At 37.3% G+C, this 17,340-nt stretch overlaps 1 protein-coding gene across 1 annotated transcript; it reads left to right on the top strand.

Annotated features, from left to right (window-relative positions):
• The first annotated feature begins 4,890 nt into the window (after window positions 1-4,890).
• LOC130747575 (vacuolar protein sorting-associated protein 41 homolog) lies at window positions 4,891-15,860 on the top strand. Its single transcript, XM_057600546.1, has 19 exons — window positions 4,891-5,339; window positions 5,729-5,998; window positions 6,102-6,281; window positions 6,462-6,722; window positions 8,467-8,599; window positions 8,703-8,793; window positions 9,487-9,589; window positions 10,174-10,277; window positions 10,370-10,463; window positions 10,566-10,721; window positions 10,799-10,861; window positions 11,152-11,217; window positions 12,000-12,200; window positions 12,624-12,701; window positions 12,797-12,916; window positions 13,025-13,105; window positions 14,618-14,703; window positions 14,987-15,068; window positions 15,165-15,860. Exons 1-19 carry the CDS (start codon window positions 5,076-5,078, stop codon window positions 15,591-15,593), a joined length of 2,862 nt encoding a protein of 953 aa, XP_057456529.1. The 5' UTR covers window positions 4,891-5,075; the 3' UTR covers window positions 15,594-15,860.
• Window positions 15,861-17,340: the final 1,480 nt, after the last annotated feature.

A 17,340-nucleotide genomic window follows, 5' to 3' on the forward strand; every position in this document is an offset into this window, starting at 1 on the left:
CTCAACTGTATAGTCCAATACCTATACAGTCTTGAAATACCTCCTTTTCGGGTGCGACATCGGTTTAGTTACGTTTCCCTTCGCCTAGGAGGTCACTCTCCCTACCACTAGCGGTCATTCCCCGCCCTCATCGGCCCCGGGTGTCACAGGAAACCCATAGAAAGAAGCATTGACTTTAGAAAACCACACTCAACAGGATCATACGCCTTTGCCTTATCCAACTACAACCCCACATAACCTTTCTTACCATTCACCTTCTTCCTCATATAGTGGAATATATCAAAAGCTATCAAGAATTGTTTGTGATCAACCTCTCGGGCACAAAAGCACTTTCAAAAGGCCTAACAATTAGTAGAAGAACCGTTTTCAATATGTTACCCTTTGTTTTCGTGATAGTTTTAAACATCGTAAATAGACATTTTCCTATAATCACGTGTATGCTTTGGCTTCTATGCTTTAACTTCTTAACTTTCAAAATGACGCATAAAAATGTATCATTAAATCTCAGTTGATTCACCTCGTCATTTAAGACCGATAAAATGAAGGTAAATATGTCCTCTCCAATCATTAGCCAAAACTTCTGATAAAACAGAGCAAGTATCCCCTGGACAGGGGGTCAACAATGTAACACCCCGATTTCGGTGGCATCACTTTAGTAACCAAAAAGAAACTTAAAACGGAAAAACGTGAATATTTTTTTTTTCCGATAATATAATTAGAAACTGAAAGAAATGAAACTCAACAACAAAGATAACAGAACTAATATACAATAATAATTACAGCCCCCGCTGTAAGTAGCAAACCACGTCACGAGTAAACCTCCAGTGACGGGAAGTAAGAAAAGTAACGCCCGTAGGCAATATGTACAAACCAAATGGAAAGGTTAAGTGTCTGCAACACAAACCTTCAAAAATGAGAATAAGTTAGCCCAAACGGCCTAAAACAAGACCTCCTAGCCCAACCAACTCTCTGTGATCCCCATAGAGGAACCACACAAAAAGCTATAGGCGGGAAACTACCCTGTCCCCAAAGAAACAAATGACGGTCAGAGCTAAGACTCTACTCCTACACTAATCCTATCTCGAGGAGCTCACACCAGCACTCAAAACTACGTGCTAGCATGATCGTCGTCCGAATCTGAATCCAGGACGACCAAGTCTACGAACATTATCCGTCCTCCTCTCGCAACCGCGATGCGCTCCGGTGCTGACCTCACGGGCTTAGGGCCCGAACCATGATCGTCAATAATAGCAACCGTGGGTGAGCTGGACTCTGAAGAAGTCACTCCCACAGGCTCCTCCTCTGAGGGGTCCTCATCATCAGAAGATGAAGGTGGTGGTGGTGCTCCTACTCCTGGTCCGCAGTGCACGCCGGGCGGTAAGTTGAAACTGACAGTGCTCCTCCTCAGCACTCCCTCCATCAAGTGTCCTCCGCTGTCTACACAATCCTCCATGATCCTCCCCGAGTACGTCGCGCGATGGCTAGCGAGGTCGACCACCCACGCGTCGGGGTCATCCTGATCTATCATCTCATATCTAGTCCCCCCCGAAGGGTGGACCATTGTGAACCAATCCGCTAAAGACATCTGACAATGGGCGTAGTCCGCCAAAACACACACAGAAGACGCGAGGGTCAACTCCAAAGAATTATGTAAATAATAATCCCAATAGGTACATATAAGAGATAGCCACTTAGGCTTATAAGTTAAAGATAGCATCCTAGGGTTGTATATTCCACAATGAACATAACGGCAGTAATAGCAAATAGCATGCATCAAATAGAATTAACAAGTATCAAACACACTCACCAACTAAGTCAGTATGCATGTTGCATGAAATGCAGATGCCGGTTAACCCAGTTAACCAAATGCATTCCGGAAGGGATGGACATCAACGGATCAGCCCTAGCACCAGCCACGGTGGGACCATTTCGGCCCGCGTGCCTCTTACTCCAACAACAACGGTAGTCAGATCAGCATAAAACTCGAAGGCCTGCCATTTCGGTCTGCTACTAAGAGTCGCCTAATAGCGCTCTTACGCGGAAATTCGGGTCTTATGACCATTTTGGAATCCACCGAGGTCCGGAGTACGTCCCGTGTTAATACCTCATTAATGGTGCATGAATGCAAAATGATTAGTCAAACAACGTCTCCGACCTCACTCGACACGTCGCCACGTGTTCTAGCTAACTTATTGTCTCTAAAAAGAATACCCTAAGGTAACAGTCGATTCTGCGACAAAAGACAATTCTTTACAACAACACACAATATCTCATGATGATCTCCAAATCATCCGACTCATCTCCATCCGATGGTCAAAACTGCTCAACGAGCAAAGAGTATCAACATACTCGGAAACTACCTGTTTCCCGGCTTATCTCTTAGATAGCCCAACAACACAACTGCTTCTCGAGCACAAGAGTATCAACATACTCAAAACTTATTAATTTTCTCAACACTTGGATCCGACGACACTTCTCATTTTCCCAAAACTAAGATTTGAATCCTAAGCTTTCCTTCGAGATTATTATCATTACTTAAAGATTTAGAGGTTGTTTAATGTCTTATGAGTTTTCCTTACAAAATAGATTCCATTTAGTCTTATTGCAAATCTTATGAGTTTTCAAGATCTCCTATTCCCAAATAACTCCTAGAGAATGTCTCGATCCCTTAAAACAATACAAGGCCCGAATCTCCGTTCGTCCTGTCAAACTCTCTCAAAACTCTCGTAAAAATTCGGCATGACTCGCCCGTTATTCTCATTCCTCAGTACCACAGATATATGTGAAATGGCATAATTAAATCAGCACAGTCAACAAACATGTCACATGTATCAACACATCCTAGAATAACCACGTAGCACTTAGCATATAGGCAAATATCACACATCCTAGATTAACCACGTAGCACATAGCATGTGAATCAATCTCAAAAACAATCAATAGATGAATACTCATCATTGTCAGCCGAAGCCTCATAAAACATTTTTCCCAGTCAAACACAAACAAGTGCTTAAACAATAAATCAAGTCGAATATGTCGACACCTAAAGCATTAACTAATACTTCAGTGAGTAGCCCTCACCTGTAGATTCTCCAGGGTTCTCTTCGAACGTTCCTTCACAATCAGCTCCTTGTTCCTCGGGAAATTCCTCAAAAGAACCTTTAGAGTAAAAACCATAGAATTCCATCAAAATCTATCAGAAACTCAGCAATCAATACTCACTAAGGTTACACGAAGTAGCCTATACTCCGAGGTACGATAAACTAGCGCGAAAGGACAAGTTTTTGAAAAAAGAATTTTCTTCCTCCTCCTAGGGTGCTCATGGCCACACATGGTAATTGCGTGTGTCGATTTTTCTTCGATCAAACTTGGTTCCTAGGCTATCATTAGCCGTAACTAAGGTTAATCTAAACTCGGAAAAATTATCGGATCGAAAACTGTCGCAGATGTATTTTGGTCAATATTTTTAGCTCAGAATTTCAAAATTGGAATTTCGAAAAGCAAATTGGATGGGGACGTCACCAACGACGTTTATGACGACTAATCCTACTAGCACTAAGCTAAGGCGATAGTTTTTAGCCCAAAGGACGAAACTTTGTCCCAAAATGGGTATTTGAAGCAGAATTGAAACTCGACGGTAGTTTTTCGAGAATCGGCATAGTATTATTCGCTAAACACGCTCATGGGCACGTATGGAAGATGTTTAGATAGAAAAATGAAGTTATCTGGATAGTTTTGCAAAAACCTCAAAACTAAGAGCACAGAAAGACATAGTGAAAAGCTACGGAAAAGACGATCAGAGGTAAGGATTAGCGACTATACCTCGATACCTTCAAGTAGCAATTGTTGGATCGACGATCAAGCAAGAAATGGCGAAAATCTTCTTCTCCTCCTCTCCTCTCAAACTCGCGGCCTCTTGGGAAGAAAATGGGTAGTTTTTGCAATTTTTCTCATTTCTTGGCTATATATAGAGGATGGAAAAACGTGGGAAAATGAAAGTTTCGCGATTCCGATTTTTCCGGCTTCAATCTCCGTGAATTCTAAGATAGGTTTTGGCGACAGAATTCCCAAAACTAAAAAGAGGTTTCTTGGATTTTTGGTGAATAATGCAAAGTCGGTGTAAATCTATTTTACCCGATAAGTTACTTTTTGCAGTGGATGTCGGAAGAGAAAACTTCCTTCTGAAGAAAGATTGAAAACATCAAGAGAAATGGGTGTACGCGTGTGGAATCTTCATTTGAAGCTCCGAATAGAAAAAGTCTTCATCGTCGATTGATTTTAGGTTTCTTGGACTATCAGGGTTTTAGTTTCGGCAAACTTCCGATGATTGGAATCGGACGTTCGTACATTCCAGGGTTTTGCCTTGAAACGCTTGTTATATATGGATTAAGAGAAGTTCTAACATTTCTCTGAAGATTTTTGGAATTAGTTTCCATCGTCTCTATAAGCGTAAATTAGCTATTTACTAGGGTTTTTGCCCTAGGTTTAAGCGTATATCGATCGTGCTATAACTTTTATCGACATTGATGCAATCCTTTAGACTTTTCCTGAACTTTCTCCTTCATAAATTTATTTCATTTAGTAAACTCTTGTTCAGGTTTCCCTTCACGATACATCAAACCTAATCGCGAATAAGAATTTTATTCATTTATTCTAAACTTAAAAACTTGGGTCTTACAAACAACGAGCTTCAATTGTTTTAAAGCACCATAAACCAACACTAAACACTCTCAATCTCTAGTTTAACCATATAAATAAGTGACTAAAGAGTGTCATATTCCATAGCAAAAGTCCAAATGCAAGTGACACGTGTCCCCAATCACTTTCCACGCTCTGTTGCTGTTATTGTCGTCTACCTCATTAGTTACATTAATTTTAACCAGCAAACTGTTTTAAAACTAAAAAGTCCCTCATCCCCTTGAACTCGCACTTTCCGATCCCTCTTCATTCCCGTCCACCGTACCTGAACAACAATCCAAAATTTCAAAAAAAGACCGAAAAAGAAAATAAGAAGAAAAAAACGAACGATATATTAATTCTCCGTAACGAACAGATCTCCGTTCGAATTCGCACGAATGGCTCCGATTCCCTCCGAGAACGGCGTCGAAGGCGACGATGAGAGAGAAGAAGAAGAGGACGAAGAAGAAGATGAAGAAGAAGACGATGAAGGCGTAGATGAAGAAGAGGAAGAGCCACGGCTCAAGTACCAGAGAATGGGAGGAAGCGTACCTTCGCTTCTAGCCAGTGATGGAGCGTCTTGCATCGCCGTCGCCGAACGGATGATCGCTCTCGGTACTCACGACGGCGTCGTTCACATCCTTGATTTCCTCGGGAATCAGGTTAGCTACCGTTCTCTCTCATTCGTCACCTAATTTTATAGCCACTCTTATTATGCATCAATTTTCGCGAATCAATGTTTCCGTGAAAATCCAGCTTCTAAATCAATTATAGATTTAGTTTACTTTGTAGAAGCATTGTTAGAAGTCGCACATTGGCTAGAGATAAGACATATATAACCTTTATATAGGATAGAGCAACAGTAAACTGTTGAGTTAGACCGCCCAAATTCTAATATAAATACAATATTAGTTTCTCACGTTAGAGAAGACTTGTTGTAGGTGATTGGTTTTAGGTGTTGATGTGTTACGGGTTAGGTTATAATCGGCGTGGCGGTGTTTAATTGATATGATTTTTGAGAAACTTGTTATAATGAGTCATCTAATTCCAGGTGAAAGAATTCGCTGCTCATGTTGCGGTTGTGAATGACCTCAGCTTTGATAAAGATGGTGAATATATTGGAAGCTGTTCGGATGATGGATCGGTTGTAATAAGCAGCCTCTTTTCTGATGAGAAGATGAAGTTAGAGTATCATCGCCCTATGAAGGCGATTGCTCTGGACCCGGATTATGCTAGAAACACGGCTAGGAGATTTGTTGCTGGTGGTTTAGCAGGGAATTTATATTTAAATTCAAAGAGATGGTTAGGATATCGTGACCAGGTTTGTCAGATTCTTCTTGCGTTTTATTGATAAACTCTCGGTATTCCACTAGCGCTGTGAATTATTGGCTATAAAAATATCTCGTTCTCTGAAAACAAAAAAGGTTTTGCACTCTGGAGAAGGTCCAATACATGCAGTGAAGTGGAGAACAAGTCTTGTTGCTTGGGCAAATGATGCAGGAGTGAAGGTTTATGATACTGCCAATGACCAACGTGTAACATTTATTGAAAGGCCACGAAGTAGCCCTCGACCTGAGATTTTGGTTCCTCACTTGGTTTGGCAGGTTAGTGAAATATATATGCAGGCTTGCTTTTTGGTTATGAAATACCAGAAGCAGTGTCCACTACTATGATTAAATTGAAGGCTTTTTTGATGCTCTATACTGCTGTGGTTACATTTTATTTGTCCTCGTGTCATTTCTTGATTGGACTGCTTTAGTTTAAGCTCCTTTCATATTTTACAGGATGACACCCTTTTGGTAATAGGCTGGGGAACATCTGTAAAAATTGCTTCGATAAGGACAAACCGTCATCAAGCCGTCAATGGGACGTACAGGCAAGTTCCTTTGTCTGGAATGACCCAGGTGGATATTGTGGCATCTTTTCAAACTAGCTATTTCATCTCAGGAATTGCCCCCTTTGGTGATGCTTTGGTTGTTCTAGCATATATTCCTGGAGAAGAAGATGGAGAAACGGATTTTAGTAGCTCTGCTCCTTCACGGCAGGTATATGATATTATCAAATGAAATTATTTAACTTCTCACACTGACATTGCACGGCACCTGTAATACTCTACCCCCACTTTTACTATTTCCTAAGCTACAACTACTTTTCTTCATTCATTCTTTCTTATACATTCTAATGTTATTACATTATTTAGTCCGGTATGTCTCATGAATGTGTTATGTCATCTTTGCATTTTCTTGATAATGCTATTGCTATCATTATGTTGGTAAATCCGCAAGTGTACGAATCCACCCGGTTTTAAATATCGAACCACAGGGATTGTGAGTGACTAAATTCAGTTTAAGCTTTGAGTTTGAAGGTTGGTTTTATTGAGGCAAACATATGTTAAAGTAGTAATAAGGAAAAAGAAAATATAAATACATAAATGAAACAGAAAATGAAAAGAAAGAGTGATTTACTTTGGGTTCTTGCTCAACTAATCAATTCAAGCACATCATTCTAAGCACATGTTCTCATGAATCTCTCCTTGATGTTATAGCCTAAGCAACTACCTATCGATGCCTCGCATAGATAATTCTTTCAAACCAAAAGATAAGCCCAATTCCTTGTGTACTTAAACATTTGTTTGAAGCATAAAGATTATAAAGTTCAGGCCAACAAACCCCAACCCTTCCTCTATTCCTAGTAGCAAGTATAGAAGGGACAATCCCAAATCAGTTCCCTAATCTATAACAAACTTCCGTTCTGATTATAGAAAAGTATAAAGCTAGCACATGTTCTAACTTGAAACATAAAGCATGGATATGAGATTCAAGGAAAGAAGAAGAACATGTGGGATAGAACTTAAGATTATAACTCAAAAGGAAAAGTCTTACAAGAAAACCAAAGTAAAAGAAGAGAGATTAGCCAAGCATGGCAAGAACCATGCTTGGCTAAGAACCTTGAACACAAGCTTGGAAGCCTTCTCTCACTCTCCTAGATGATCCTCTACCTCTGAATTTTACAAAGTATGGAAAGGTATCAAAGATTACAAAAGAAAATGACTAAAATCCTATTTATAGGCAAAATAAACGAGGCTGAGCTGTTCTGGGCGCTCAGGCGCCAATTCAGAGCGCCTGAGCGCCAATTGCATGTTGAAAAACATGCCTCTGGACCTAATTGGCGCCTAGGCGCCCATTCCCAGCGCCTAGGCGCTTAAGCTCGCCTGAAAAAGGACTTTTTGGCTTCTGAAACTCCTCTTTTCAATCCTCTTTAAGTTCTCCATCAATTCCATGCTTCTTGGCCTTCTTTCTCCTTCAGTTTCTGCTCTCCAAACCTAACCAACAAGTCAAGGAAGATTCTAGAAGCTCCAAGAGCTCATTAGCACAAGAGGTCCTTCATAAAACAAAAGAAAATCATGCAAGTCCTAAACTTAACTTAAAATGCAAAAAAACTCCCTATAAAACTACAAAATTACCAAAACAAAACAAAGACTCAAGAAAAGATAAAAATGCATGAGAATGCATGAAACACTACATGAGACACAAGAAAATGACTCAAAACCCACAAGGAAAACCCTAAAAACATCATATAAACCCGGGTCATCACATTAGATGGATAAAACTTTAGAGAATGTTTAGCGCTAACTTTATGTGTCAATGGCACTTAGATGTGGAAACAATTTTGTACTTAATTAATATATGAATCATAAAAGGAAAAGAAAAGTAAAGCAATACTTGCATTGTCCTCTTCATATTATATTGAAAATTGATTTGTTCTCAAGATAAGTGTAATTTTAAACAGGGTAATGCACAAAGACCAGAAGTACGGATAGCAACACGGAACAATGATGAACTTTCAACAGATGCTCTACCATTACATGGCTTTGAGCATTACAAGGCAAAGGACTATTCTCTTGCTCATTCTCCCTTTTCGGGTAAACTCCTGTTTAGCTTTTTTTTCTCTTTATGATCTATGTTTTATGTATGCAATGGTTCTGCATGATTATAGACTATAGTTGCTTGTTCATTCGAATGTAGGTAGCAGTTATGCTGGTGGTCAATGGGCTGCAGGTGATGAACCAGTTTATTATATTGTATCCCCAAAGGATGTAGTTATTGCAAAGCCAAGGTTGATGTCAACACCACAACTTCTTGATCCTATTGTATTGTTCTAAGTGATTGATGCATTTGTGTTGACTTATCACAAACAATATTAATAAGAAAAGAAGGATGCTATGTTCTCAATTGACTTCATTCTACTGTCTTGAAATGCTTTTTTCTGCTCTGGGTAGGTGATTGAGGGGAAAATGGTTTTAAACCTCAATACTTCATATCATCCACCTATTGTGATAGATATTGTATTTAGAATTGTATATATTTCATTAGTTACTCTTGCCAGCTGACTGCTTGGCATGGAAAATGTTAGTATTTAAGATGCTGCGATAGGTTTCGATGTTCAACGTTATTCAGTTTATCAGTGTTTGTGATATTTCTGTTTATTTCGTTTAATGTCATAGAATGATAATTGAAGAAGTCGGTATTTGTTACTCATTTTAATCAAGAAAATTCAGATGCCTTAAAGTGGCTGTAGAGAAAGTGCCATGTTTTTCCCTATGCCAGTGATCCTTCTTTATTTGTTATATTCCTTTTGATAGGAAATCAATCTATGTTGTCCTGAAGGGACTAGGAAAGTCAAATCAAAACTAAAAGAAGGCTGCAATTTATCTTAAGTTTCTTATATGCTATTTTTATAAGTTAGTATACAAATTAGAAAAAAGTGAATAAAAAATATGGGTAGAATTTAATGCATTTTAATAATCAGGGACGTTGAAGATCATATCGCTTGGCTTCTTCAACATGGGTGGCATGAAAAAGCTTTGGCTGTGGTTGAATCTGGTCAGGGGCGGAGCGAACTAGTTGATGAGGTATTTATCTTAATTCCACTTTATTATTATTATTATCATTAGTTTTATTATTATTATTATAGTTAGATGTATGCTTGTAAATTAAAAAAAAAAGGTGAGCGTTTAGCACATAACAGTGTAATAAGGTTCTGCATGTGTGCTCATTGAGGCACTCAATTCTGTGTATGCAAAGTATAGGATTGCGTGTATGTGAAGTTTCCTGAACTATATAGTTTTCCAAATAATGTCATCGATTATTTTCTATCTACAACAATGTATAATAGTTGACCCAAGATGCAAGCTCAAAAGGAAATGAAATGAAACCTACAATTTTATATACTTGGTAAAATTTGGTTTCATTTTGTTAATCGTCTGTACCTTTATCTATGGAGATTGGAGAAAATTAAATTGATTCAATCAGTTTTGAAGCTTGATTGACCATTTTTTTTCTGTAGTTTCTTAATTGACATTTTATTATCATGCTAACGCTAATATTTCTTGAATCATAATCACTCTACATGGCATATTATATATGTACGAATGTACCTATGAATTGTTCTTGGTGAATTTGTCCATCTGAGTGCAAGTGCATTTTATCTTTGCAGGTGGGTTCTAGATACCTTGATCATTTGATCGTGGAAAGAAAATATGCTGAAGCAGCTTCTTTATGTCCAAAGTTGCTTCGAGGATCAGCCTCAGCATGGGAGAGGTACCAGTACCACATATGCGCAGTTGTAGTCTGTTGTACAGTTCTTGAGTCAGTTGTTTGGTAATTGAATGTCAATGTATTGCTTTCAACAGATGGGTTTTCCACTTTGCACACCTCCGCCAACTCCCTGTTTTGGTTCCTTACATGCCTACAGAAAATCCTAGATTGCGTGATACTGCTTATGAGGTTAGCCGAAGCCTTTAAACAAAGCAGTCACTGATAACTAATGTTTCCCTGTTGTATCTTTAATCTTCGGACTTGGACCTTAATCTTTTTTTTTTCCTACAGGTTGCTCTAGTTGCATTGGCTACAAATCCTTCTTTTCATAAGGATCTCTTGTCCACTGTTAAATCCTGGCCTCCTGTAATTTATTCTGTAATGCCTGTTATTTCGGCTATCGAACCTCAGCTGAATACTTCATCCATGACAGATCCACTCAAGGAGGTTAGTTTGACTATATATATTTGCATTATGAATCTCTAACACACTGTTTATATTAACATGTTCATTTTCTATGTCAGGCATTAGCAGAGCTGTATGTAATTCATGGGCAACATGAGAAGGCCTTCTCGTTGTATGCTGATGTAGGTGGTCGTAATCTTAACTAATTTTTGTTGTGCTCACAATTGTATTGATTGAATGTTGTACAAGGGAAATGCTAGCGACACACTCTTCCAATCACACTCTTCAACACGCTCCATGTGCTTGGTTTATTTTTTGAAAGGTCTAACACAATTTAAAAAAAAAGTAGACCTGGACTTTAAAAAAAAAGATCAACCATAGGAGTTGTGTGATAGTGTTTTAAAAGAGTGTGTTGTATACATTGCTTTGATAGTAGTCTTACTTCCTCCCTCTTTTCCTGTTGAAATTTCAGCTCATGAAACCAGAAGTATTTGACTTCATTGATAAATATAATCTACATGATGCAATTCGTGAAAAGGTATGATAGTAATTCTTGAAGCATAATTTATCTTGGAATTCTCCAATCTTTTCTTTGTAGTTTGTAGCGTAAGTTGATGCCCAAGCCCCAAAACATACTGTGTCACAGTTGGCATTTGATTTTAAGAAGTTATTTTGTGTCATTATTGCTATTTGGTTTTAAGCATTAGTGCATCTAAAGAATCTTATTACAAGTACCAGTGTAGTATATTATGATCAAGTTATTTATGTTGACACATCTCTTAGGTGCTATTTGGCACATTGAGTTGGACCGACCAATTCTATTTATCTTGTTCGGCTTTTACTTTAGCACAGAAAGGCCAAATCAATGGAATTGATACTATTTTGAGTATTGTCTATTCTTAGCCTAGTTGTGTTACAGTTCCAATTTCAAAGGTTAAAACTTAAAACTATTTCATTGAGTGTTTTTTATCTGTCGCTGCATACCTTAGCAACCATTGCTGATGGAATGCTCTAGCTACCTTTATTTTCCAGTGCTGGCCAAGTGCCAGTGCTGACAGCATCCTCCAATCACTGTCATCACCAGCACCCCCCTTCATCATTGTGACCAACATCTTATAATTACCGTTGTTGCTTCTGTCCTTAGATCGCTTGTGTCCTCCAATCACTATGAAATAACACTTATAAACTTTGCTTTGTTGGCTTAATGAGTAAATAATAGTTTGATATCAAAAGTACTTCTGTTACTGTTAGAAGCATACTGTATCCTCAAATATGATTTTATGACCATTTGAATATTATTTGTCTAACCTGTGCCTTCAGGTTGTCCAAGTGATGATGCTTGACTGCAAGCGTGCTGTTCCTCTATTAATTCAAAATAAGGACTTAATAAGTCCCCCTGAAGTTGTGAAGCAGCTACTAGATGCTGATATTAAGTGTGACTGCAGATATTTCCTACATTTATATCTCCATTCATTATTTGAAGTAAATCCACATGCTGGGAAGGATTTTCATGATTTGCAGGTTGTAAATCCACACTCAATGCAATATATATATGTATATATGTATGTATGTATGTATTTAGAATCGATGAAAGCCATGTGTTTATCATAATGAGTTCAATCCAAAGTAATTGCTGCCTTTATTTCTTTTATTGAATATGAGCGAGAGACAGTCCTAGGCAAGGAACAGCTGACTTTTTTCTATATTCTAACACAACAACGTAAAAAGGTTGAAAGGGAAATCCTAATGAATCATGGGATTTGACATTAGTTTATTTTGTTTAATGTGAAGGCAAAGTGCTTTGTATAAATCTAACTTGTGTGTATCAGAAATATTAGTGAATGATATTTTCATATTCTTCCGTTTGAGAGTTTTCTTTTCATGTGCGACCTCTGATTAAATGGTTTTTTCTCAGCTAATATCAACCTGTTGTCTACTACATAGGTAGAACTCTATGCAGACTATGATCCAAAGATGCTGCTACCTTTTCTTCGAGGCAGTCAACACTATACCCTTGAGAAGGTTTGTGATCAACCAAATGACCTTAGTATTTATATATTTGCATATGGCATACCTATGAACCAACTATGAACCAAAGTGTCCAAAATGTTTTTCAGGCTTATGAAATTTGCGTTAGGAGAGACCTAATGAGAGAGCAAGTCTTCATCCTTGGAAGGATGGGAAACTCAAAACAAGCCCTAGCTGTTATTATAAATAAATTAGGGGACATAGAGGAGGTATTTCATCTTTTTCTTTTATGGTTTTTGGTTTCAACCGTCTTGTAATCATGAATCAAAACTTAAATGGATCTAATGTTGAGTTGAAGTGATCTTAATTTTGTGCAGGCTGTAGAGTTTGTGACCATGCAGCATGATGATGAACTTTGGGAAGAACTGATCAAGCAATGCCTTCACAAACCTGAAATGGTATATCTTGATAACTTATTGTATATTTATGAATTCAGGCCAGTTTGATTATTTGTTTTCAAGATAGGTTTATGTTTTTGAATAACGAAAACTGTTTGGGAGTTGGTTCCTATTCCATATTTTAAAGATTCGGAACACATCAACTATTTTGAAAACCAAAACCAGGAACATCTTTTGGATGTTCTGACTTTTTTTTCTTTTTCAAAAATGCTGTTGCAATTTTTATAAACATCTCATTCATTTTGAGCAACCTATTCTCTTACTGTGTGTTTTACCTTCATTTCAAGTCTCTTTGCTAGGGCACTTAAATTTTTTAAGGAAGCTGGTATTTTAATAAAAAGAATAGGAAAAATCTCCCCTGGTTACTACAGTATAGATCTTTGAGGGTTGGCACCTACCTGCCCGAAGACCTCAATTCTCACACAAATTCGTTGATGGTTTCACTCTCTTTGCTTCTATTATTTATAACATACTATCTTTTCCAAGTTCTCCTATTTTATCATATTCTTAATAATCCTAAATTCACTATAAAACAATGCTTTTATAGTTACTATTACTAACTTACTATATTTAATAATATATACTTCTAATAACTCTCAAATGATTCTCTTTTAATAACTAAATTTAAAAATTTAACAATATCTACTTCCAGTAATTACGTTAAAAAAAATTACTTCCAGTAATTCTGTTTTGGAATTATTCTCTCCTAATTACTATATCTCTAGACTCATCCTTATTTCTCTTTTTATATGCTTTCGTAATAAACCTCTAATTAGCTGACACGTGTGTGCTACCTTTGTCAAGTCAAGGATTGCTTCTTCTGCATCACAATGCATGCTATTGTGACGACTATCACATGACAGCACACCGTCTCTTGTCTCACCCTTTTCCTATGCTGGCCCCCCCACCCCCACCCCCCCACCCCCCGCCTCTTTTAATTTTGAAGATGCTTCCAGATAAAGCATGGTCACGCTTAAAGATGGTCACATTGAGCATCTACAGTGAAATATTTTTGGTCACTCTGCCTTTTGAGATTCCCTCCTTTTTGATAGAAGAGAAAACATAAACTGAACTAAAAGATTTAAGAGAAATAACTGTATCAACGAATAGTTATATATACATACATTGAGTGCTAACAGACTCTAACTAACATGGTGTAACTGTATGCTAACAGCTAAGCTTAACCAACTCGAGCACTTAGTGTGTAAAAGGCTTTTAATGTTGTCTGTGCTTTTTTAGATGGAAAGTCTCTGGACAAGTCATTATTTTGAGGGAAAAAAATGTGTCTTATCAAGAGCAAATTTTCCAAAAAGATTTTTAATTGTTTTTATTTTCAAAGTTGTTCCTAAAATCTTAATATATTACAAAACTTTGTTTACAGTGATAGAATTTACATGAGTTTTAAAAACAAAAAAGCTGTGACAGAAACAGATATACCCACCCAGTCTTTACCTATTTCGTATACCAGCTCTTTCTTAACTTGGTTCTGAGATGGATTCCTGTAATTGACAGGTGGGCATACTATTGGAGCACACAGTTGGAAACCTTGATCCCCTCTACATTGTAAATAAGGTTCCCAATGGGATGGAAATACCTCGGTAAGCAATAGATATGACTTAAACAGCAATTACATTCATCTAATCATAAAGCATATCGGACGAATAAAGTTAATCACATTTGGATTGTAGATTGTATTTAGTAGGACATGCCTGTTTATAATTATGTTTATGCATATGCATGTTGTTGTTCACCATTTCTTTCATTTTAACTATTTGCTCGGATAGTTTGATCGTTCTTGCTTCCCAATTCCAGCTACATTTTGTAATTAGTAGCATTGCGTTATTCACTGTAAGAGTATTTTCTATATCTGCTTTTCTACAGGCTCAGGGATCGGCTGGTAAAAATTATCACTGATTATAGGACTGAAACATCACTTAGGCATGGGTGCAATGATATCCTTAAGGTACTTTCTCCACCACTCCTTTCTTAGTACAAGGGAAACGTTTTTTTATCTTATTAATTTGATGACATAAGATACCCTTTGCTCTCATTAAAACAGGCAGACTGTGTCAACTTATTAATTAAGTATTACAAAGAGGCAAAGCAAGGAATATATTTAAGTAATGAAGAAGACGAGCCGCGAGCTAAAAGAGCTTCTCAGATGTTTGAGAAATCCCCGAGTCTGAGAACCATGGAAGTGAAATCAAAGACTAGGGGTGGGGGAAGATGTTGTATATGTTTTGACCCCTTTTCTATACAGAATGTATCAGTCATTGTTTTCTTTTGCTGTCATGCTTATCACACAACTTGTCTTATGGATTCTTCCTACACTAGTAGTAGCAAGAAAGATAATGGAGCCACTTCCCGAGAGACAGAAACATATGATGCTTACAATGGTTTTGTTGATGATAGTAGTGATGAAGAGGAAGAGACGGAGACAGGTGGCAGTCGAATGCGTTGTATATTGTGTACTACTGCTGCTAGTTGAACTGAATTGTGTGATTGCATGTCTGTGTCTACTGCTTGTGCTAGCGTGGATAATATTTTTGTTCATGGTTGCATGCACCACATGATGCTTGTGTTCTTCCCCCTAATCTTGGTTCTTCAATTTTTGATTTTTTCAATTCATTTTTATCAATGTATTCATATTTTATTTTATACATCGTCTTCATGGCCTGTATTACATTCTTTAGAATCAAATTGTCCTTGAATATCATAAATGATTGAAAAATGAGTTGCTGGTTAGTGGCCATGACATCGACGGCTACATATCTTAGACTACAATTTGCGGATAGAACTGATGCAGGAATCCTTTGGAGTGAATCTATAGCCTTTGGATTTTGTCGAAGCTGGAGATTTTAAGGAAAGGAAAAGACTTACTTCATTTCATGTGATCTATAAAGACATACCCAAAGAAGAGTGTGGATATGTAACATAGAAAGCACAAGACTAACTTAATCATTCTAAGAAATATGTAAGAGTAAGTTATTGCTCAAATTATATATCCTCACCCCACCTAGCCATTGGTGTCTTGGCCTCATCAGCTCTTATACTCTATTTGGTAATATCATACTACTGGCACTAAGTCCTTACTACTATGTCGTTACAAGGGATTTTCATGTAATTTTACACCATGATTATTTACACGTATTTTGTTTATCAAATCAAATTCAAATGCATATATAAAATTAAGGTGAGTTTTCAAGAGATTGATATACATACATGTAGGAAGCCAGTGAGACATGCTATGAAACAATAATAAAATCCTGGTACGAAATTGACGAAGTAGCTCCACAGCTAAAGGGTCTTTCCATTATGAGCAAAAGAGATTAAACTCTTGCCATCATATAGACTAATTTTGATTACTTCTCTCTAACTTGTTTCTTTAATTTGGAATTTGGAGTTGAGCTTAATTAAAATTGCATTTACTCATTTCTCGGACTCCCTTAAAACAGTCTCTTGAGTTGTAACCTAATTTTGATTTATGCTTGTTAAGTAATGTGTTGATTTAATTCCTAGTGGAGTAAGATTATGATAGTGAGAATTAGTTATATGTTGTGAAGAGTCATGTGTTAATTGTTATTATGTTAGTGGAAGCACTTAGTGCTAAGTGGGGTGCTCAACTGTTAGTGGCGACTCTTGGTGTTTGTAACAATCACTCTCACATGCTATATATACATGTGTATGAGATGAAGAAATTAATCAAGAGAAATACAAGAAATTTCAGCCTCTAAACACTCTTTCTCACTCTAAATTTTCTGCTATGTTATGCAATAGAACTTAGTGTGTGTTAGATCCTTTTCACCTCTAGAATACCATCAACAATGCTTATGCGGCTCAATACAATTATCCTCCGACTAGCGTGATATGCGGTGACATTGATGGAGTTTCTTTTGGAAGTGACATCCTTAGTAAAATATATGCAGGTATGGTGGCTTTCAACGGAAATGCCACTTGTACTACTGTTTATGAGACAACTGATGATAGTTGGAGTTGGTAGGTAATGACATTTACAAGTATTGTTAAAACTAAATCCCACATTCGATAATTGGAAGGGACAATGAATTTATTACATTATTGACTATTATCCAAATTCCTTAGTTTTTTCATGGATTAGACATATGAATTCAACTCGCACAAATTCATTCAATGCACGCACCTTGCACGGATTTATGTCATGAACATAGTTCGCACGGATTCATTCTATGAACACAACACAAATTCATGCTTTGAAC

The sequence above is a fragment of the Lotus japonicus genome, chromosome 3 (genome assembly GCF_012489685.1).
Source record: "Lotus japonicus ecotype B-129 chromosome 3, LjGifu_v1.2".
Lineage (NCBI taxonomy): Eukaryota > Viridiplantae > Streptophyta > Magnoliopsida > Fabales > Fabaceae > Lotus > Lotus japonicus.

Bases quoted from the DNA above. Each gene is read 5' to 3' on its own strand.
- LOC130747575 (XM_057600546.1), top strand. From the start codon at position 5,076: ATGGCTCCGATTCCCTCCGAGAACGGCGTCGAAGGCGACGATGAGAGA. The intron at 10,464-10,565 runs GTTAGCCGAAGC...TTTTTCCTACAG, and splicing joins TGCGTGATACTGCTTATGAG to GTTGCTCTAGTTGCATTGGC. The intron at 12,201-12,623 runs GTTGTAAATCCA...TCTACTACATAG, and splicing joins AGGATTTTCATGATTTGCAG to GTAGAACTCTATGCAGACTA.